This window comes from Mesoplodon bidens (genome assembly GCF_964165515.1).
Source record: "Mesoplodon bidens genome assembly, chromosome: 16".
Classification (NCBI taxonomy): domain Eukaryota; kingdom Metazoa; phylum Chordata; class Mammalia; order Artiodactyla; family Ziphiidae; genus Mesoplodon; species Mesoplodon bidens.
Window position 1 is genome coordinate 56,776,767 of NC_138173.1, and position 22,444 is coordinate 56,799,210.

Sequence of the window (22,444 nt, forward strand, 5' to 3'; positions counted from 1 at the left end):
TGCTGGTGAGCAGACAGCCTGAAAATCAGCATACAATCCCCTTGAATAGTTTCCAAGGGTTCTGATGAAAGTGCCTCTCCCCAGCTGGTAAGGCTTGTGCTTGAGCTGGGAGGCAGACAAGAGCCAAAGACCACCCCAGGGAGACGCACGGTGGGAAGGGTGCATCCTCAGACCTACAGGAGGATTTTGATAACTTCCCCAGTTACCATAGCAGCTGGGCTCAGAAAGGATTACACAGGAACTAAGCAGCAAAATCTTTAATGGGGTGATGACCTTGAGGGCCTAAGTCTCCCCTCACCAGACATAGTGGTCCCCTCCACCCCATCACCATTAATGAGTGACCCCATTAACACCCCTCACACGAAGAACAGGCCTACCCTCCCCCATGGATGAAGAGGGAACCTGATCAAATATGTCATATCCCAGCTGAGAGTTCTGAAAACCTTGAGAACAGTCAGTCTGTGCCCCTATCATAACTTTCTTTGCCTAATTCACAAATATTCAGACCACAATGGGTAGATAATACCCAAGGAGTATCACCATATTACTCTATGGGCCATCATATGGTCGTATGGGTTTATCTGAATGGAGGGAAGTTTCCTGAAGAGTCTTCAACTTTTAAAATGCAGCAGTTTTTTAAGTATTTACTCTACGTCAGCCCTGGGGACAAAGCAATGAAAAACCTAAGGCCCCTGCACTCAAAGAGTTCATCATCCAAGGAGGAGAAACAGAAACAAACAAGCAGTTTTAACAGTGAGGTAGGCCCAGGAAGTGTGGGGACTGGGGAATGAAGAAAAATGCTTACCTCGTGACAAGTGTTTGAGAAAAGATTTAATGTAAATGAATTTTTTAACTGTGGAAATCATCAATAACTGAAACAACACAACATGTACCTTCCTACGACAGGGCATTTGCAGCTTCTGTTCTTCTGTTGGCAATACTCTTCCCGCAGTGACTACTGTATGAGTTTCCTGTTGCTGCTGTAACAAACTTCTATAGACTTAGCAGCTTAACACAACATAAATGCATTCGCTTACCGTTCTGGTGGCTGGAAATCTAAAATCAAGGAATCAGCACGGCTTCATTCCTTCTGGAAGCTTCAGAAGCGAATCTGTCTCCTTATCGTTACCAGCTCCTAAAGGCCGCCTGCATTCCTTCACTCCTGGTACTTCCTCACATCACTCCAACCTCTTAGTTTGGTTGTCATATCTCCTATGACTGACTGTGACCTTTTTGCTTCCCTTTTATAAAAATCCTTGTGATGACCTTGGGTCCACCAAAAAAACTCAAGATACTCTCCCCATCTCAAATCATTAATGACATCTACAAAGTCCCTTCCACCAGGTAAGGCAGCATAGTTCCAGGTTCTGGGGACTAGGGTGTGAATATAATTGGGGGGCCATTATTCAGCTTTCTGAAACCCTCATGACTCCTGTTTTTTTTTTTTTTTCTTTTTTTTGTGGTATGCGGGCCTCTCACTGTTGTGGCCTCTCCCGTTGCGGAGCACAGGCTCCGGACGCACAGGCTCAGCAGCCATGGCTCACGGGCCCAGCCACTCCACAGCATGTGGGATCTTCCCGGACCAGGGCACGAACCCGTGTCCCCTGCATTGGCAGGTGGACTCTCAACCACTGTGCCACCAGGGAAGCCCCATGACTCCTGTTCTTAACGTCTCTGCTTAGACACTACTTATTTCTGAGGGTTTCTTGGCCAGTCTAGCATCAAAGCAACATACTACCTGTCCCTATGGCACTCCCTTGTCTTCCTTACCCTGATTGATTTTTCCCCTTTATTTACTCCCATCTGAAATACTATGTCTTTACTCATTTATTATGTATTGCTCACTCCTGCCAATAGAATGTAAGCTGCATGAAGGCAGGAACCTTGTTGACTCTGAATGTCACCAGAGCCTAGAACAGTGCTTAGTACTTAATAAATATGTGTCAAATAAATGAAAACCTATAAGCTATAGAGGAGATGGCACTGATAGTGAGGGCTAGTAAAGGGCTAGTAAAGAGAAAAGGGGGGTAGGGAAAGTTGCAGGCAAAGAGAAATCATGAACAAGGCAAGAAACATCATTAGCTCCAGAAGCATAAAGAGATTAAATATCACTCTAAGGTGGACAGTGTTGGTTGCCCAACAGTAATCCATTCTCCCATTTCTCTTCAAATGGAACCCCAGCTCTGAGCGTAAACCCATGACTCATATACAACACCGCACATACACTGACCTGATGCTTTGTCCTATATCACACAGCCCCTGGCCCCAATGGGCTGCATTTCCCAGGTTCCCACATCGGCCATTGACTTGGCCCATGGAGGTGCTGGTAGGAGATAGGAAATGTAATGGACTATATTATGTCCCCTCAAACTTCATATGTTAAACCCTTCCTCCCAATGTGACTGTACTTAGAGGTGGGGCCTTTAAGGAGGTAATTGTGGTGAAGTGAGATTGAAAGGGTAGGACCCTAATCTGATAGGACTGGAGTCCTTATAAGAAGGGGAAGGGGGCCTCCCTGGTGGCGCAGTGGTTGAGAGTCCGCCTGCCGATGCAGGGGATACGGGTTCGTGCCCCGGTCTGGGAGGATCCCATATGCCGCGGAGCGGCTGGGCCCGTGAGCCATGGCCGCTGAGCCTGCGCATCCAGAGCCTGTGCCCCGCAACGGGAGAGGCCACAACAGTGAGAGGCCCGCGTACCGCAAAAAAAAAAAAAAAAAAAAAAAAAAAAAAGAAGGGGAAGGGACACCAGAGTGTGCTCTCTCTCTCTGCACACACAGAGGAAGGACCATGTGAACACACTGTAGGAAGGCAGCAGTTCGCAGGCCAGAAAGAGAGGCCTCATCAGGAACCAACCCTGACAGCACCTTACTCTTGGACTTTTAGCCTCCAGGACTGTGGAAATAAATGTCTGTTGTTTCAGCCACCCAGGCTGTGGTATTTCCCTTACGGCAGGCTGAGCAGACTAAGATAGGAAGGAAAGAGAAGGAAAAAGCCGGGATATTTCTCTCCCTTCTTCCCTGACCCAGACAGCTCTGTCTCATCAGGGGCTCCTGCTGGACAGGCCCACATGGTCCCTGCTTCTGCCAGGTGACCGAAGCCCCATCTGTGGCCTTTGTCCCTACACCTATGACTCTCTGCTGGCTAATCTCTGGGTGGCCACATCATCCCTGGATAGCTTCTCAGCCCTTTTTTGCCTGTCTGATCAATTCCCTGCATTCAATCCCCTCTGATTTAAGAATTCACAAGGGTTCCTATTTTCCTGGTGGGACCTTGCTTGACAACTCTTATGGCACGTAAGGTGTGTGTGAAGGAAGCTGCACCAGAGGATGCTAGAGGGTATTGCGGGGGCTAGTTCACCAAACTCCTTGCCCATCAAATTGCCGGCGGCAACGTCAGAGCTCAAGGTGGGCTGTATCCAGGAAGCAATAAAGGTCAACAGAGAAGCATTTGTAGCAGGGGGAGGACCATTCTCAGGGCTCCATTTTAGAAAGATCATGTCACAAAAGTCATCTACCTGCAGCACCTGGAGGATTCTTCTTCTCTGGGGCTTACATTTTCCACACGGTTTCTCGAATGCTGTATAGACACTACCTAAGATTTCTCTCGCAAAAGGAATGATAGTGAGAAGGAGAGGAGAGACAGCACAATGATTAGAAGGTGAGAGCTGGCCCTCCCACTGTCTCTGGACCCAGGCATTCTGACTCGTAAATTATGTCTAACTCCTAAATCTTGACTAAACCACAGCTGACATGGTCGGGCATGCAGTGGAAACAATAGTGTCCCCATATCCACCCTTCCTCCCTTTACAAACCCCGAATTCTTGTACTTAAAAGCCAAGAACAGTAGGGGCTGAAAAATGCAAGCAAGAAACTCCCCGATCAGCACTTTGAATACAGGATTTATCGGTTCCAAGTAAGGGTGTCATATGGGTGATACAGCAAATACCAGCTGGTAGCTGTAACTCAAAGGGCCAACATTTTGATCTGTACAATCAATCACATGAAGCAAGTAGAGGCCTATTTGTTTTTTGTCATCCTTCAGCAAAAGTTCTCCAGTTGATACACTTTTCTCCCTCTCTTTCCTCAGCTCTTTCCTTCTCATTCTTTTCATTTGTTTGTTTGTTTTTTTAATATTCTTGGAAATGCTTTTCTGCCAATCACTGTCAGCAGCTACTCAGGCCTTGGTAAAGCAACAGCAGATGCACATGAGATATACAGACTTGGAAATGAGCTACGGAGGGTGCGTGGGAGGGAGTGTTCCCCACAAAAAAGAGCAGATAAAACACTAGAGGCTAATACAGCCTAAGACAAATTCTAATCTAATAAGAAACATTCTTCAGGTGCACAGATGGGCAGAAAACGGAATTGAACGCTTCATCATGCAGAACTGATTTCTTTTAATATTAGAAATGTTATTTTCCTCCAAAGGAAAGCTGCTGAGATTTATACGTATTGCTAATATATTTAAGGCAGAAGAGGACAAGACAACAGCCTTCAACAGGGTCACGGGAACTAAATGGAAACAAACAACATCAGAGCTCAAGGTGGGTCCTCCTGTCCCGAGAGGCCAGGAATCATCTGAGATGCTCTAATGTCAGGTGCCCTTGATTATCAAGGTCAGCGAATCCAGCTGGGGTGAAGAGATGAAGGAAAACAGGTTTTAAGGACATTACCCTATTTTAGAAATCAGCTATGTTTTAAAGAGTTTAAGAAAAGCCATGGATTTCAGAAAAAGGCTCAAAAGAAATCTGGACGATCTCCTGTTCCCTCTCACTCAACACCGTTCTGCATGAACCTGTTTGTCAGTGTACACGAGCCGTCCTCTGCCATCTACACCGAGCCACCGACACGCCGAAGACTCAACAGGGCCTGTGGCTAGGAGGTAGCAGGGTTGGGTGGACATGATGCCATTGGCCTCATGCTTGGACTCTTGCTGTCCGTCTCCAAACATCAGCGTGTCATAGTGTGTCCCTGAGATACACTCGCAAGACTAATTTTATAACCTGTTTTGGCATTTCATCATTTTTTAACAGAGATCATTGGGACTTCTCCTAACACCAAGAGGCCCTTGGTATCAAGGATTTGATAAAGTCTCATCAATAAGACCTGCATGTCCCAATGCCCCCCGAGAAGCAGATAAACCCAGACTTCTTTGATACTTTATGTACGAGGTCTGAGGTGGGTCTCCTTAGAATGTATGCTTGGGGTGGGAGTGGGAGTCTTTTTCCTGGAAAAAAAATGGAACCACTGAATCCCAAAGGAGAGAACATGAGGGAATAGGAATAATTCTTTTTTAAACCCCCAGAATTTCTATGACACTTTGTCAGACATCATCTCTGCTATCTCTACCCTTCTCTCTTTTCTATTCTCTCCCTCTCTCTCTCCCACACCCCTCCCGAAGGTCCATAGCCCCAGCCTCTCACTCTCTCTGGAATACTCTTCTAGCCCCTCTTTACCTGGCCAACTACTGCTTGTCTTTCCACCCTCAGCCCCAGGAAGTCCCTTCCTCCAGGAAGCCTTCCCGACTTTCGTAACAGCAGGCTCTCTGTGATACCACCTTGTGGTCTCCTATACTTCTCCTCCGTGGCTCTAATCACAATTGCAAGTCACTGACTGCTTACGTGACTAGTTGTTTAATGCCTGTCTCCCCCTCCAGACTGTCCATGCCAGGAAGGCAGTGTGGTAGCCCCTCAGGTCTCCTGCTGCAGGGAGGGTGAGTGACTGCTGGCCCCAGCCGCTGTGCTCATCTGCATCCACCATGGTGTTGCACCAAGGCCTCGCTTCCCATGGGCTGTTCCCAGCCACTGATCAAGGTCAGCACGAAATGCAGGTCGTCCCTGCCAGATGTGGGACTCCTCCGACAGACGACTTCACTCCAAGGGCTCCCTGTTCACCTGGCCAAAACTTTCTCAGAACCGGGCTGCGGTCCGAGACTCTTGCTACCCTGTACTCCCCACTGCCCTCTCCCATTCACAAGCCCATCGGAAATTTCTCCCCACCCCTCCAGCTCCCTCCTCTTCCTCTCTCGAAGGGCATCTGCTTCCTAAGGACCTGGAGGACTCGTACTGACACAGGCAGTAGTTCCTGCTTATTCCCCACTGTTTCCCCAGGGCCTGGAACAAGGCCTGGTGTATATATAACAGGTGCTCAAATACATGTGTAAAATGAATACATGCTCGCAGACGTGGTGAAGAGCAGTTGAGAGAGTGTAGATGAATCAGATCATATCTAATTCATCCTCTGGGAAAACAACAGAAATATGCCCTATAGAATCGATACCAGTACCCCATTCCTCAGAGCCTTTGTGAGAGTGACCATACCCATGGCTGGAGAAAAAAGCTGTTATCAACATCAGCACCAACACTACATTTTACTGAGCACCTTGTATGTGTTAGGCATTGACCACACAATTTCTAAGCATTAATTTATTGCCTTCTCACTATAGCAGTACAGGGTTGCTCTTACTCCCATTTTACAGATGTGAACACTGAGGCTAATCAGGATAAAGTTTTGCTGTGGTGATAAAAACCCTCAAATCTTGATGGCTTAAAAGTATTGTATTCAATACAGAAATACAAGTTCTGTTCCTGACATCTTGTTCCTCCTTCTAGCCTTTCAAAGGAGGAGCTGATAAACCTTTTGAACCGTGCCAGGGGCTGTCTGGCCTCTGCATCCTGAGTTGTTGAGGTCCTGCTTAGCTTTGACCTCGCATCACCAGGGAATATCTGTGACTTACTTGCTGGAGTCGGGCTTCTGGGACCTGAGGTCATAGCGACAGACATGCTCTTGCACTGACACTCCCGGCTCTCACCAGTTCCGGCAAAACCAAATCAGTTGGCTTTCCATCCACAGTGCAAAGCCCACTTGCTAACCTTCCTTGTCCGTGATGAAAGCTGGCATCAGCCCTTCCAAAGACGAGGCATTTTATTATTTTTAGTCTTCACATTATCGGTGACTGTATCCAGAATCCCCTTACTCTGAGCTTGTTGTTTTAGCCAGGCAACTAGGAAAGAGTCTACTTTTATTTCAGCCTTCCTTTGATAAACATTAAAATCTCCCTATCTCCCAACAATTTTTAGACTGACTAGTTATCCCAAGTGACCAAGAAAATTTGATTGAGCTTCCCTTTCGGCAAGTGCCAAGATGGGCAAGTTACAAAACCAACAGATTCCCTTTTTAATTTCCCCCAATACAAAATTAAACCATAATATTAAAAAGTGTCTTCAAAGTAAACCTAACACTCCCACTCCTCCAGCCCTGCTGGGGACACTTTTGGAGGTTCTGCTGTGCCCTCCCAGTTGGTTACTACTGTTCAGTAAGACTGCGATAGACAAATGATATTACAACCATCTAGATGGGAATCTATTTGGTTCCAGGATACTTCTCCGGAGAGACCACCTCAATACAGGCCACTCAAGGGACGGAAGAAACTAGCTCACGAAAGAAGAGACCCTGTTTCCACATTGCACAGCTTGCCTTTGACAAACTGCAGCCTCCCGACTCACAGCTCTGATGCTGCCAAACTTCTTTCGCCCTGAAGCAGCATCTCGTTTCCTGATTCAAGTCTCTCCTCTGTGAAAACGGGTTCTCTCCCAGCAGGGTCTCAGGTCCCTCTAATGCTTCTTAAGCCTAATTGGAGTCGGGGGTCTGAGAAGTCTCAGCCGCTTTGGAGAGTCAGGGAGTCCCCAGGAGAGACCTTGTCCCATTCCTAGGACCCGCCAGTCATGGTGGCCAGAGTCCTACGTCCGTGATATGAGCCAATCCCATAACCAGTTTCAGTACCTCAGTTTCCCCACTCATAAAACTTAGCTCTGGGACTTGGGAGTCTTAATGAGCATTGGCCTTTCCTGGAGAAATTAACCAGGTGCCGGAAACATCTGTGGCTGGAAGTGGAGTCTGCTGTATAAACAGAATATAGTATTCTTATACACAGGACTGTAGCTAAAGCTCAAATTCCAACTAAGCCTGACTTCATCCTAAGTCCTATTTAGCATGTCTCTTGGGAAAAGGCAATCTCTTCTCCTCTGGACTAGGTTATATTTGAAGAACTCACCTTCTCATTTAGCTCACTCTCTTCAACTCAGGACAAAGCGTCTTCCGTAAAAAGCAGAGGAATCAATACTTTTTACATCACCACTTTCCATTTAAATCATGTAACAACACTCCAGAAATAAATACCCCCAAGAGAATGTGTGTTCCATATGGACATAGACAACATCTGTCTTACTTACCACGATATCTCCAAAGTGCTGATTCACAGAGGATACTAAAAAAGGATTTTTTGAACAAATGAATAAATGCACAGATAATCCCCCTAGAAAACTAATACTATATGTTTGCATAGGTTTTAGACTGCCTTTATGGCATCTCCTTCCATGCTGTCCTCAGCTTATGAGCTTATGAGGGCAGAAAATACTTGATAAAGGCTCAACGAAGGCTCAGAGAAGTCAACTTGACACAGCCAGTAGCAGATCAGGTCTCCAAATACCCAAGTCTGACTTCTTGCTTTTACAACCCACTGCTTTTCTTTGTCTAAAGTAAGGGTCAGAAAACTACAGCCCTGGAGCGAAATCCAGGCCATTGCCTGATTTTTGTAAATAAAGTTTTATTGGAACACAGCCACACCTCTTCCTTTCCATATCGTCTGAGGCTGTTTTCCCACTACAACAGCCCCTGAGTTGAGTAGTTGCCGTAGAGCCCACATGGCTCACGAAGCCTAACACATCTACTATCTAGCCCTTTACAGACAAAAGCTTGCTGACCTCTGCTCTCTAGCAAACTTCGCCCGGAATCCCGTCAGTCCTGGAGCTCTGTGGTCACACTGATTCAGTCACATAGCTCACACAACCAACTGGCCCTTCAGGAACGCTTGCTCCTAGGAGTGCAAAGAGCTTCACCCATGCTGACCTAAAACAAAGAGACCGCCAGTTATTTGTCCAGCAAAAATGGGTTTACTTGGGATCAACAGAGAATTGCAATTCTGCAACCATAGTAAGCTGTGTGCAAGTCCCCACATAGCAGGGAGAGGAGAACTCTCTTTAAACAGAGTTTTTTGAACAGAGTCCGTTGGGGCAATTGAGAGTTCAGAGTATAGCGGCTTTTCACTGGCTGAGCTGTAACAGTCTCTTATTGGCTGAGCTCCTGCCAGGAAAGAAGCCTTTCTTCCTTCTGTTGGGCTCTGCTATCGTAGGGCTCGGCTAAGAGCACAGGATGTGACAGGGCCCTCTTCTGGCCTCCAGACTCTATTTTTTTTTTTTTTTCAGTACGCGGGCCTCTCACTGCTGTGGCCTCTCCCGTTGCGGACGCGCAGGCCCAGCGGCCATGGCCCACGGGCCCAGCCACTCCGCGGCACGCGGGATCCTCCCGGACCAGGGCACGAACCCGTGTCCCCTGCATCGGCAGGCGGACTCTCAACCACTGCGCCACCAGGGAAGCCCCAGACTCTATTTTAAGTGAGGTTTCTACTCACTAATTTTTAGACCCACATTATCCTATTTCATTTTCCCAACAATCCTACGAGGTATGCATTATTGTACAAGGACATGTTGTGCTAATAGCACTGGATTAAGCAATAAGAAACTGCTATTTTTTTGTAGGTCAAATACTGGCAATTTCAGGTAGGTCAAGCTAATACCATTATCTCCATTTTGAAAATGAGAACACAGGGGCAACTGGCCCATCCGCACTCAGTTAAGTGAAAGTGCTCAGACACTAACGAGCTCTCTGCCTAGGGCAGCCACTAGCTACACTGCCTCTTCTTAAAACTTTACACTTCACTTTGTGTATTAAAGGTTGTGCTAATACTGAAGTAAAAAACTAGTCTAAGGCTGTTTAAGCAAGCCTTTTTCAAATTTATTTGACCAGAAAAGTTCTGGGGATCCCCCCCTCCCCCAAGTAGCACCTACGAATATCCCACAAAACCAGTCTTCCTTGACAAAACACATTTTGGGAAACACCTCCACTCCCTCCATCCCCATCAAAGAGCCTGCAACACTTCACAGGCATCGTCATCTTCAGTCCTCTGGCTGTAGCCACCTCCTGCCTCCCCAGAATGCTCACACAACTGTTCTGGGCATGTGCAATTTGAGACACACTGCACCTTGCTCCACTGGCAAATTGAACTCCAATTTCACTAAAATAACCTGAATAGTTCTTGCTGTTGCTGCTGGCTAATTCCATTTACAGGAATAATGAAGCTCCATCCTTGTGTAGCGTTGGATGTTCATTTAATACACTTTAACCATCCTATACCTCCCATTTGTAATGCAAATAAACTGCATCTTCCATCAAAACTGCTTGCTCTCCCTCTAAATCCAAATTCTTCAAAGAAGTTATGTGCCGAATCAGTTTCAAGCTTTTTTCCAATGGCAGTACCCAAAATCTGACATTGCCCTTTAGTCCAGGTCCATTAAACAACGTGGTATATATATGCTTAGCGGGTTTATTTTTTTCCCTCCTTTTTAAAAGAAAATAATGGATGGTATATATAAAGTTTACAGTCAGGGCCTCATTTACTACAAATTTTCTTTAGGAATAATATAAGTCCATAATTGTCATATGCATCCTCCCCTGCTCCCTCCTAAAATATTAATTTGGTGGGGAGGTTAGAAATCTATCATAACCAATGACAGACATCAGGGCACAAAAATAGCAAGCCTCGAGTTTAATATATTATTGCCATATTTTGAAACAACTGGTTAGGCAGATGCTACTGTTATCCTCCAATTACTTCTCATTTTTCCAGAGTTCTAAATGCAAGCTGTGACAAATTAAATCTAAATTTCTATATGCTTTTCTTTGGGGGGGGGAAGGCAATTTCAGAAAACACTGCAAAAAAAGAATTGAAACAGAGGGGAAGAAAGGGATATTGACAGCAAGCAAGATGAGAACTCTATTCTCAATGCCTCCAATGATTTGTTTCGATGGCCTCAAGGGATGCAGATCTGCCTTCCCCACGCAGGCCACGCAGTCTCCATCCCCAAAAGACTCTTTGCACCTGAGAATATGCGGTTGCTAAAAACGCACTCTCCCTGCCGATTTTATAAAGGTGCTGAAGAAGAAATCTCAACACCGAATGCTGAACCTCTCCCATACTCTGGTGTAACACTCTACCAATGGTGCCCAAATATACAAGAAACCTCTCCAAAGATGTAACGGGCCATATTTGGGAGGTATCAGCTCAAACAGAATTGCGCATGATTTGGACTGACCATGGAGACAGCATAGTGTGATTATTTTTTTTCTAACATCAACGTGCTTTTCACCATAAACTACGGGGACGGTGTTCAGCAATTACATTTTTGCTAGAAAAATAATATATATTTGAATCGTCTGTTTTTTAAAAATCTGACTCCTTGACCCTAATTAGGGGGAGTTAGGGGTGAAGGTAGAAGGCAAAATGTCGCAACTCCCTCTCCTTTCTGCTGCCGGGATTCAAACAGATGTCAAAACGGAACTCGTGTCACTCAGCCTTCGCTCAGTTCAAGGCTGTTAAGTGGCACACGCTGGTTTCCTTTCTCTGCAGGGTTAACACCGCTGCCTCTAGGTGGCCGCTGCCATCAGCAGTCAGGTAAACAAAGCCCTGCTGTAGCTATTGTCTCGGGCTCCCTGCGCACCTGCTTTGACATGCCGGTGACTCTGAAGAGAAGGCTCCCTGGTGCCTGCGTACAGGGCTCTCTGGAGGCGGGGATCCCTCCACCCTTCGCCTTCTCCAGCCCTCTTCCTCTTCCTCCTCCCACTGCCTCCTTCGCCTTCTCTCCCACCTCTTCCTCTGTGCTGGTGTTGGCCAAGTATGCCTGCAGGCCTGGCTTTACACTCTGTCTGGAATCCTTCTCCAGGACTTGACATGACTATTACTCTTAACCTCTAATAGGGGTGACTACTCTAAAATAATTTATTGCATTCTGTCCTCCCAAAATCAGCTTAAAAAAAGAAGACGACTCCCAGGCCTATTTCAGACCTGACTTTAAACTCCCCAGGCAATAATGACACACAGCCAGATTCAGGGGCCACTGTTCCAGAGCAATCTTTCACAAGCCTCTGAAACACCTGGGCACTTGTTAAAGCACCGGTTAGGCTCCACCCTCAAAGCTCCTGATTCTGTAAACCTGGGCGGAGGCCCAAGAATCTGCATTTCTGACAAGCTCACAGGTGATGCTCCTCCAGGGACCACACTTAAGAGAACCACTGCCCATGGGTAAGTCCCTTAGGGTCAGGACTGCCTGCAATTCCAGTCCCGGGGTTCAGCATCACGTGTGACAGGTTTGTCTGCTGAATGACCACCAGAAGGTGCTCCAACATTCATATGTATAGTACGGAGGAAAACACACAACAGTTACCATTTACAAAGTGTAAGCTTGTGATTCTACTTTCATCCCACAGTGATGCTCCATTTGCAAAGCTAAAACCCACTTGCCAAGTTAGACATAAAGAGAGACTCAGAAGCACTGAACTGACAAGAGTAAGCAACACTCAATTCTTCTTAAGGAAAAATGCTGCTCTTAATTGGTTGGTTGGTTGACTTCTCTTCCTAGAAGTAATGAGAGACAAGCGTCTACTACATAAGAGCATCAGGAGAAAAATTACCTTGTGGTCCAAGTGTGCTTAAATTGGGAGCAATGATTTACTGCCCACACTAAATATATTCAGAATCCAGGGAGGATTTACATGGCCAGCCTCTAATCACTTTCAGCAGAGCACCCCCCAGTCGCTACCGTCCACCCATACCAGACGGGAGACTGTCATCTGAGATTTGCCACATCAGGGCTTTGTCAAAATGCAAAATCAACACCTCCCCTTTCTCCTTCTCCTACCCCAGATGATTTCTGAATTTCTGTACATTTGTGAGTTCACAGAAGCATGAGCAGAATGACATGAACATCACAAATGCAAATGTCTTTGTTCCTAACAAACTGATCCAGTTCCCCCCTCCCCTAAGTTTGGGAAGGGGAGGGAATGCACTCCACAGGTCATTTCATCCTAAGTTTCAAAGGCAGAGGAAAAGGTGAGTCACAGCATTCCAACATGTTTTGTCAGGAGGATCTTTTAAACACACACATACACACCCCATCAAGCATCCTTTTTTCCAATGCTGATTTGTACTTTGATAAAACTGACATCTGCATCTCTAAAGAAATATTTCACTGTCAAAAGAATCTAACTTAATTTTGTTTGCTTGCAATGTTTTCATCTCAGACCAAATTTAGAATACCCTGCCACCTGTTTACACCACCGATCTCCAGCAAAGCAGCGAAAGCTCATCACCTCTTCCATCCTCTTCCTAGCTGGAACAGTCAGGGTGACGAGGAGATGAATTACAAAAGGGTTTTAATTAGCCCCTAACATCTTGTTCTTTCTCGATAGTGTGACCTTTGTGCTCCAAATGCTTCTGAGAACACACCTCAACTCCAGGGGGCATCAGAGAGCATCTCAAAAACAGAAAGGTTCAGCATGAAGGGATAACACTCAAGCTCTTGAAGAAATGCTGAGACACAGAATAATACAAAAGAAGAGTGAATGATCTAGGCTATTTTGGAAACAATATTTATAGCTCTTGAAGGCTGTTTCCTCATCGGTAAATAAGAGTGCGTGTGGTGCCACTGCTATGGATAACCAACAAGGACCTACTGTATAGCACAGGGAACTCTGCTCAATATTCTTTAACAACCTAATTGGGTAAAGAATTTGAAAAAGAATAGACACATGTGTATGTATAACTGAATCACTTTGTTGTACACCTGAAACTAACACAACATTGTTAATCAATTGTACTCCAATATAAAATAAAAAGTAAAAAAAATAAATTAAAAAAAAAGTGTGTGTGGTGGCCAACAGCTCAGGCTGGGTTCCCTCCTGCTCTAAAATGTCATTAATGTATTTGCAAAATAACTTTGATTCTTCTATTGCCTTAAGGCAGTAAGTACCTTCTCTAACCCATTCAGGCCTAATAGCAAATAAGCCTTAGTATATACATGAGTTGGATTAGGCATTTTTGAGGTTAAAAGCAACAGAAACCAACTCAAATTTGAAGGGGAAAAAAGGCGGTGTTATTAATTAGATTCAAAAGTGTTTTTCTAAGACCCAAGGGCAGGAACACAAACAGGCCTCAGAAAGGGACTGGAAACAGAAAATCCAAGTGTTAAGAGGAACTTGGAAGCATTCTTCCACCTTTGTACCTCTCTTGCTTCTTCCCCTAAGTTCTTCTCTGCCACTCAGCCCTATATTACAAAATGGTTAACAAGGTTAGATATTCTCTTGGCAAGAAATGAGCCCAAATGGACACTGGAATCCCTTAATCTCAATTCTTATCAGAAAAGGGTCACTAATTGGGTGAGGTGTCCACCCTGCCTAATTATAAACATGGAGGTTGGGGGCTCACCACTGGGATCCTATGAATTTAGGGGGTGGGCTGAATTAGGGGGCAAAACAGTTCGCCAAAATTGGTGGGAGGAGGGGAGAGAGTGGCTCACCACAGAAGTGAAGCTTTCATACAAAGGGGAAGCCGTGCTGAGAACTATTTTCCTGGAGTTGTGTTAAGGTGGGAGATTGTGCCAAGTACTCATAAGAGAAATCAAGGCCTGAGCTCCAGTCCTGGTCCTGCCACCTAGCAGCGTGGGAGCTTTAGTTAATCGCACCTTTCTGAAGTTTGGTTTCATCATCCCTGAGCAGGAATTACCAAGTACCAAACACACTGGCTTCATAACACATCCATACTCCTTTCCAATCTCAAATAAGAAAATACATGAGCAAGTACTTGGTGAACTGTAAAACAATGTATTAATGTAGGAAATCGTTCCTCAAAGAGCTGTTTCAAATGCAATGTAATTAGTCTATTCACTTTCCTTTCCAAGTATCTGGGTCTTTCGCCTCCATAACAGGGGTCCCCTTCCGCAGGTATGGAATATCAGAGGGACTACAAGCCAAAATAATACCACCCATCAAGAACGATTTCCTACATTAATACATTGTTTTACAGTTCACCAAGTACTTGCTCGTGTATCTTCTCATTTGAGATTGGAAAGGAGTATGGATGTGTTATGAAGCCAGTGTGTTTGGTACTTGGTAATTCCTGCTCAGGGATGATGAAACCAAACTTCATGTATGTAGGCAGCACATGCATTTTGTATTTCTTTGGCCCACTGCCTCCTGAGAGTGCACTTCTGTTATAGTACGGTGGGCTAGAAGTCATCAGCTGTAATTCCTCTCTGTATCTCATTAGAGGTCTAGTTTCCCACCTTCCATTAGTAGTAAAGGTGGCTGCATGCATCAAAGAGAAAAATAGACCCTCACCATTTTGATCAGGAGATGAGGTTACTGGGACACTTGCCTGCTTGACTGGACAATTATGACATTCAGAGATGAGTGATTCCATCAGAGAAAAAATTAAAATCTTTGTAACTGTTTAAGAAAAATGAAATGCAATTTAAAAGCCTCAAAATGGAGAAGGGCAAGAATGAAAACTAAAGAATCATAGGCAGACTGAATCTAAGAATGAGTTAAGCAAGTGAAAGCCAAATGACAAGATAAACAAAGGCGGGGAAAGATTACCCAGGGGATCTGACAAAACAAGAACTGTTTCCAATACATACAAAGTAAAACATTGGCAAGAAGAGACTCCAGTGCAAGAAGAAAAGGCAAGGACCATTTACCGTCAGAAGCAGTAAACACTGCTGAAAAGTTCAACAAATACTTTGCCTCCAGGCCCACGAAGGAAGATGCCAGAAATGTCTGTGCCCCGGAGAAGGGTCAATGAAAAACAATATTACTGAAGGAAATAGAAATGACACCTGGGTTTATGTCTTGAGGTTGACACAAATGCTAGAAGCAATATTTTCCTACTGCAATCAACTTGACTGTAAATAAGGACACTTGGAAATTGGCCACCCCGCTTTAAGGGTCTTATGAAGTGCTAGAGCCCTTCACTTTTGTCCAAATGTAAAAGCAGTAATTTTTGGATTACAAGAAGAGAAAAATCATTTTTACATTTCTTTACAGTACAGCATCCGTCAATTACAATTCTCCTATACTTCTTTTTGGAGTAGGGGAGAATGCACATGGAAACTAAACGTGTATCTGCAACCTACTGAAGAGGACTTCCAACAAGTCCTAGGAGTGAGCATGGATTCAGCACCCCACCTACTATCCACTCAACTCCTGAAGGTTCCATGGAATACTTCAAGTTAGTGAGACTCTGAGACTGCATCCAATCTTTGGTAGCCCGCTAGCCACTGATTCAATGAAAGGATTGAAAATGGGGTGCCTAACTCATAGTTTTAAGAAAATGCAATTGACCTCAAAATCAACCCCAGCAAATCAAATTGTGATTCTAATAAACTGATCATATGACAATTCATATGAGAACTTAGTCTCTGAGAACAAGGAGGATATAGGTATTTAAAGAAATATCTAGGACAGACCAAGCCCCTACAGAATGACCCAAACTCCCCAAGCTGGGGGTGGTGGCTCTTGGAAACCATTCCGCACCCGGGAACTGTATTCCTAAAAATCACTACTGAGGCTTCAGTATAGCCATTCTGGGTTATGCTGCAGAACCAAGCAGGCTTAAGGTACATTATAGGGAGTGTGCATCTATGTAAAAAGGAAGCTGAAGGCAACGGCTATTAGGCCACAGCTGTTTGCTCCAGCAAACGGTAATTTCCCAAGAGCTCTGGCTCCCCATTCCTCCTTCCCTATCTCAAGTAACTTGGCGTCAGATCAAACCCTTGTTCCAATCCATCCAAAGAGGTTCAGACTCCAATTTGGGAGTCACTGCCCAACAAGCAGGTTTGAACTCCTCCACTGCACATTCTTAGGCTGTGGGATGCAGAAACCATCTACTGCTTTTCTCTCATCTTTGTCAATATTAACAGATTCAGATCTTCAACCTTCCCTTCATTACATATCTAACCACTGCCCCCCCCCACTTCCATACAGGCCAACTAAAGAAGGAATCCTCTGCTGGCAATGACGACTTGATTGTGCTTTCTATAGATGGGCACATGAGTCATTTGCTAAAATAAGCCTTTATAGGCATTTGGTTTGACCCAATTTGAGTATTATCGGCCCTATCTCTATGACAGAACTATCAAAGAAAAAGATGCCTAATGAAAAGAGAAAACTGATAAATGGTATATTATATATTTAATTTGAATGAGAAATGTTTACTAGAAGATGGAATTTACAACTTAAATAAAAAATTCTTTCATAACATTCTGATATCCACACCAGATTTCAATGCCAGCATGGTTTGAAAGTAAAGCTGACATAGGTTTTCCAAAGAATGCTGTAAAAACATACTGTGAACAGTGTAGTAACATTTTAGAAGACACTAAAACTTAAATATTCAGATGCTGCAAATGAGAAGTGACACCGAACTCCATTAATGACGTTAACATTAGATAACCACATCTCCATTTCCAAGCTTCAAAAAATGGAGAAAAAAGTTCCTTTAGTTTACCTCCATATTAAAAGAATAAGGTATTTGGGGGAGGCTAAAGATTCATTCTCAGGTATTTTCAATTAAAAATAATGTGACATTATCTAGAAACTTATAAAGTATTATCCATGATTATGGGGTTAAGTATCAAATAGGTTTTACTTTTCTTACTTTGTAACATTTAATTTTCCATTAGGTTAACATGCTAGTTTTTTCTGTTCTTTTTGTTCTTGGGTAAGTGAATGATTTATCAGACTTGGTACTCAGTTTATGAGCTTTTCTCATTTCAACGTGAGGAAACTGCAAATATTTATAGAAGATGAACCACATGTATTTGTTCCTGAAGGTTGTCAGAATATAGCACTCAAATCAAATGCCGAACAGAAGCTATTCCCTAACACTACATACTGTGGAGATTTAATTTCCATTGACATGTTTTCCTAAACAGTTTTTCCCACTACAGTAATTCCTAACTCAAAAACTACTGAAATCTTCTGTTAAGTGTGTACTCACATATTACTGAGTTATGAGGACCTAAACAGTCATACAGAATTCAGAAAGAGCCACATCTTTAAAAATACAACTGAATCCTGTTAAATTAAACATATACCATGAGGAAAACAGTCTATAAGATTATGTTTGAACTGACTTGCCTTCCTTCTTTTTAGTTTGCTCTTTGATACTTCAAGGGCGCTTTGTGTATCCACAACAAAATTCCAAACCTAGGCAACCAGAATGCAGGGAAATGAACCAAGAGTATACCATCCACAAAGGCAGGGACCATGACCAGCTTTATCAGTATATCCCCTCTGCCTAACACAGCCACACTCAGATGTGTTCACTCTACTAAGCAATCACCATGGGCGGGAGTGCAAATCAGGATAACCTTCCTTGAAGGCAATACAGCAACTAAAAGCCTTAGAATTATATATACCCTTTGACCAGTAAGTCCGCTTCTAGGAATTTATCCTAGAAAAACTAATTACATGTGAGCAAGGACTTGAATTCTAGGATGTTCGAGGGCCAGATCTTTTTAAAAGCAAAAACCTGCTAACAACCCCCAATATCCTGAACGGAGGGCCCAGGGCACGCCCTGCGTCACAGCTCGCTCTGAGGCTGCTCCACACCAACCACGGCTCCCCGTGGACTCTGTTAGCGCCCACAGCACCCTACACTGGTCTCCTTCTCTCACCTCCTCTGCATGAGGACAGTGAGGCACAACGTGTCTCAGGGCCCACTAAAGGGAAAGGAGCCAGGGTGCGATCCAGCCGACTGATCCCAGAGCCCCCGTCTTGCCTCGAAAACAATGTTACTGCAAAAAAAAAAAAAAAAAGGATTTCTCAACTCTTCTTACCCACCACCCATTCCTTTGATCATCTTCCTAGGAGCCGTGTCTTCAAAGGGAAAACCATCCATAAGAGTCTCATAGGCACACCTCTGCTGGCTGGTAAATCTCACTGATTTGGGGGTTATACAAATGGCAGGATTTTTTTCTTTCAAATACAAAACTGTTAAAATAGTCTTTTCCCCCCAGTGTAGCACTTGTCTCCCAATTCTTCTTTCCCCACTCATAAAACTTATTAGCATAATCATATTTCATGGTATAAAAAACAAACATGAAGCCCTCAATTAAAAAGAAAACACACACACACACAGAATCAATTTCATTTTCACACAAAAACATGGTCCTTCGGTGAAATGATTTTTTTTTTTTTTAATTCTTGTGCCCGATGAATGGCCTGTGAGCATGGGGACTGGGCAACCATCACCTGAAGAAATGAAAAGGCGGACCCATGGGAAGGCACGCCAAGCGATTCTAGGCCTGGGGACCAGGGGTGCCAGGGCAAGCACAGAAAGCCTGGGGCTTCAGGGGCGCTCATTTGGGAGCGAAGAAGTACTAGATTCACAGTAGGTACCAGGGCCTCTGGGTCAGGCATCGGGACAGGCAGCGCTGGACTCGGTGGTTGAAACGTGGCACCACAGAGGATATATAACAAAGGTGATGAGTCTGTCGGTCTGAGCCTGGTGATGCTTCTGGTCAAGCCTGCTTTATCTTTGGAAATACACAGGTACAAGCTAAATAAAAATAAGAAGCTGAATACAGTATGTCTAAAACCAAATGAGCAAGCAGTCGAGATTGCTTTATTATTATTTTATTATTTGCTAGAAAGACTTTTCAATATGCAAGTGTGTTTCTTCTGAGAATTGCCCCCAATGTGATCTCAAGAGTCCACGTTAACTCCTTTTCTGGAAACTTCCTTTTCTTAGCTGTTGTATTCTTGAAGAGCCTGGGCCATGAAGAGTTTGCCTAAGTTTTGAGCAGTGAACTCCTTGATGTTCTGGCAGTAAGTGTTAATCTGGCCTGTGCATTCGGGAAAGTGAGAAAGACAGTCATAATGTTCCACAAACTGTAAAATTACCCAGAATACTAGTCAAACAAGAAAATCAGCATAATACAGAATCATCAGAATTTTATTTTGTTATGTTTTGAATCAAAAACAAAAACGAAACAGACACAGATATAGCAAACAAACTAGTGGTTACCAGTGGGGAGAGGGAAGGGGGGAGGGGTAATATAGGGGTAGGGAATAATAAGAGGTACGAACTATTAGGTATAAAATAAGCTACAAGGCTATACTGTACAACACGGAATATAGCCAATATTTTATAATAACTATAAATGGAGTATAACCTTAAGAAACTGTGATTCACTAAATCGTAAACCTGTAACATATAATATTGTAGGGCAACTATACTTCAATAAAAATTTTTTTAAAAAGAGTTAAGAATTCTATTCATTCATAAGGGATTAATAAAGAATTTAAGTTTTTTTTTTAAATAAGCTATCTTCCACTCTTGGTTACATGGATAATGAAGAAAAACGACAACTTTTAAAAAGATTATCAGCAGTTAAGCACATATTAGCTGTCAATCAAAATGTACTGACTGTGCAGACCAGACCAACACTGTAACTAAGACAAGTGAGAAAACAGCACTAGCTCTTCTTAGCCAGGTAGAAAGGAGATACCAAATCACAGAACAGTAAACTGAACAGACCCACCTGACGCAGATGTTAACTACAGTAGTTTTCAGTCCGTGCTCCGGAAATATTAACAGCCTCCTCCTGCACCACCAGAGCCCAGACAGAGCATGAGCAGGGAGCCCATGTGAGGAAAGGGCTCCACCACTGCATTAGTCTTAAAACTAATGACCTAATCTGATGCAACAGTTACACATTTCTTGAAAGTATAAGAAATACAATTCTGCTTGAAGTGGCCCTTAAGTAAGTAAGGCGTCTCAGTTTCCCGAATCCCATTTATACAGGTACCAGAAAGCTTTAAGGAATTTGGAATTTCCCCCACACTAAAAATATATCAACAGAATTAAGAAATTGCAGAAGACCCGCTTTTCTCTGAGTTGGATTTTCACTCTAACAAATCTCTCAGACAACTGGCTGACTGAATCAAACAGTATTCAACAACATTCACACAGAAATAAGGTGATTATAGCTAAATAAGGGCATGAATGTTATATATTCAAAATCAAGTCCTAGCATAGGACACAACGGCTCTACTACCTTAAGGTAGTGTTAAATGTTTATCCCCAGAGAAAGTCCATGTTGCATTCATGTTGCTACAATACAAGTCAAAGTAAGGGAAATACTTCTTTGAATCAAAAACTTCAGTTCAATTCAAACACCCACTTACAGACTGGGCTCAAGGCTAGGCTAGAACATCAAAAGTAAGGGGTTTGAACTCAATGGTCTTTTGCATTATGAGATGATAAACACTTTTTCTTGGTTTCCATGAAAGATGACTCACACAAAACCTTCCCATTTTAGAAAGTTTATATAATCCCATCTCAAAAGTGTTTGTTTAGATAAACACAGAGTGAAGTACTGAAAGGACCTTAGAAATAACAAAGACTGACAAATTCTTAAATTTCAGAAATTACAGGTGCTAGATTCAAGTCCATCATTTAACCATTTTAAATACACTACCTTTTAGATGTCTTACCCTGTGAATCTCTCCCTGTCTTCTGCTCCCTAAAGAATAAAGAAAACCAGCCATGCTCTGCACTGGCTAACAATACCTGCAATGAGGAGAGAATCCATCCTGGCAGGGGGTTGATGTGGTTTGAAGAGTTTGGACAGATCCTCCTCAGGGAGCGGGGGTTCTCCTCGACTCTGGCGCTGCATATTCTCCTGCTGGCGACGCTGCTGATACTAAAATTCAGAGAGGAAATGATTGGGTTATTTTTCTCTACCTGGGGAGAAAAAAGACCTCCCTCACTTATGTGATCAGCAAAACTCCACTGCTTTGAACTCCAATCTCGGTTTTATAAATGTAACCCTTCATAACTCTTGCTTCTAAGAGGCTAAATATGGTTAAGAGTCAAAGAAAACTTCCTTGTTGTAAACTCTAGTGTCACTCTGAGCTCTAAGATTATATAACTAATGATTTAGAAAAACAAAACTGGTTATGTGAGAAACATGGGGCTTACAGGCAAAGAAGCTCAAGATTCATGAGCGAAAGGGAGTAACTTGACCAATTATGACAACGGGGTAAATAGCACTGCAAGTATGATTCATCTCAACTTGAAGAACTAAGTAATGAAATACCATATTGGGGAATTTTTTCAGCTTTATCCTTATTGACCAAAGTAACAATAATACTGATGATGTTACTATTATAACGTCACCATTCCTGCTATTATTATAACAGTAAATACCATCAATTCCTAACAACAGATAATCATCTGTGCTTTAGCTCTACACCCAAGAAAGATTAGCTCAGATAATGCTTCAAAAACTTTCAAACTCTGGATTCTTAAGACTCAATGCAGAGAAAGTGGGGTTATATATATAGGTATATGTCAACTATAAACTTACAGTTTCAACTACAATCAAGACGCTAATAGCTGTGGATTGCTTACGACAGCAGAGGAAATAATATCCCACACACAGCCTTAAAAGGTCAGGTAATGGGAAACCAGGGTAGGCTAGTAAACAT

The 22,444-nt window shown here is 43.5% G+C and overlaps 1 protein-coding gene across 1 annotated transcript in view; it reads right to left on the reverse strand.

The window, feature by feature from the left end:
* Positions 1 to 19,569: 19,569 nt before the first annotated feature.
* Positions 19,570 to 22,444, reverse strand: part of EIF3H (eukaryotic translation initiation factor 3 subunit H) — an 87,758-nt gene continuing 84,883 nt past the window's right edge. Inside the window, exons 7-8 of the mRNA XM_081258767.1 lie at positions 21,525 to 21,657; positions 19,570 to 19,794 (exon numbers count right to left, since the gene is read on the reverse strand). Coding sequence (XP_081114893.1) covers positions 19,697 to 19,794; positions 21,525 to 21,657 — 231 coding nt within the window. The 3' untranslated portion in view covers positions 19,570 to 19,696. The remainder of the gene's footprint in view (positions 19,795 to 21,524; positions 21,658 to 22,444) is intronic.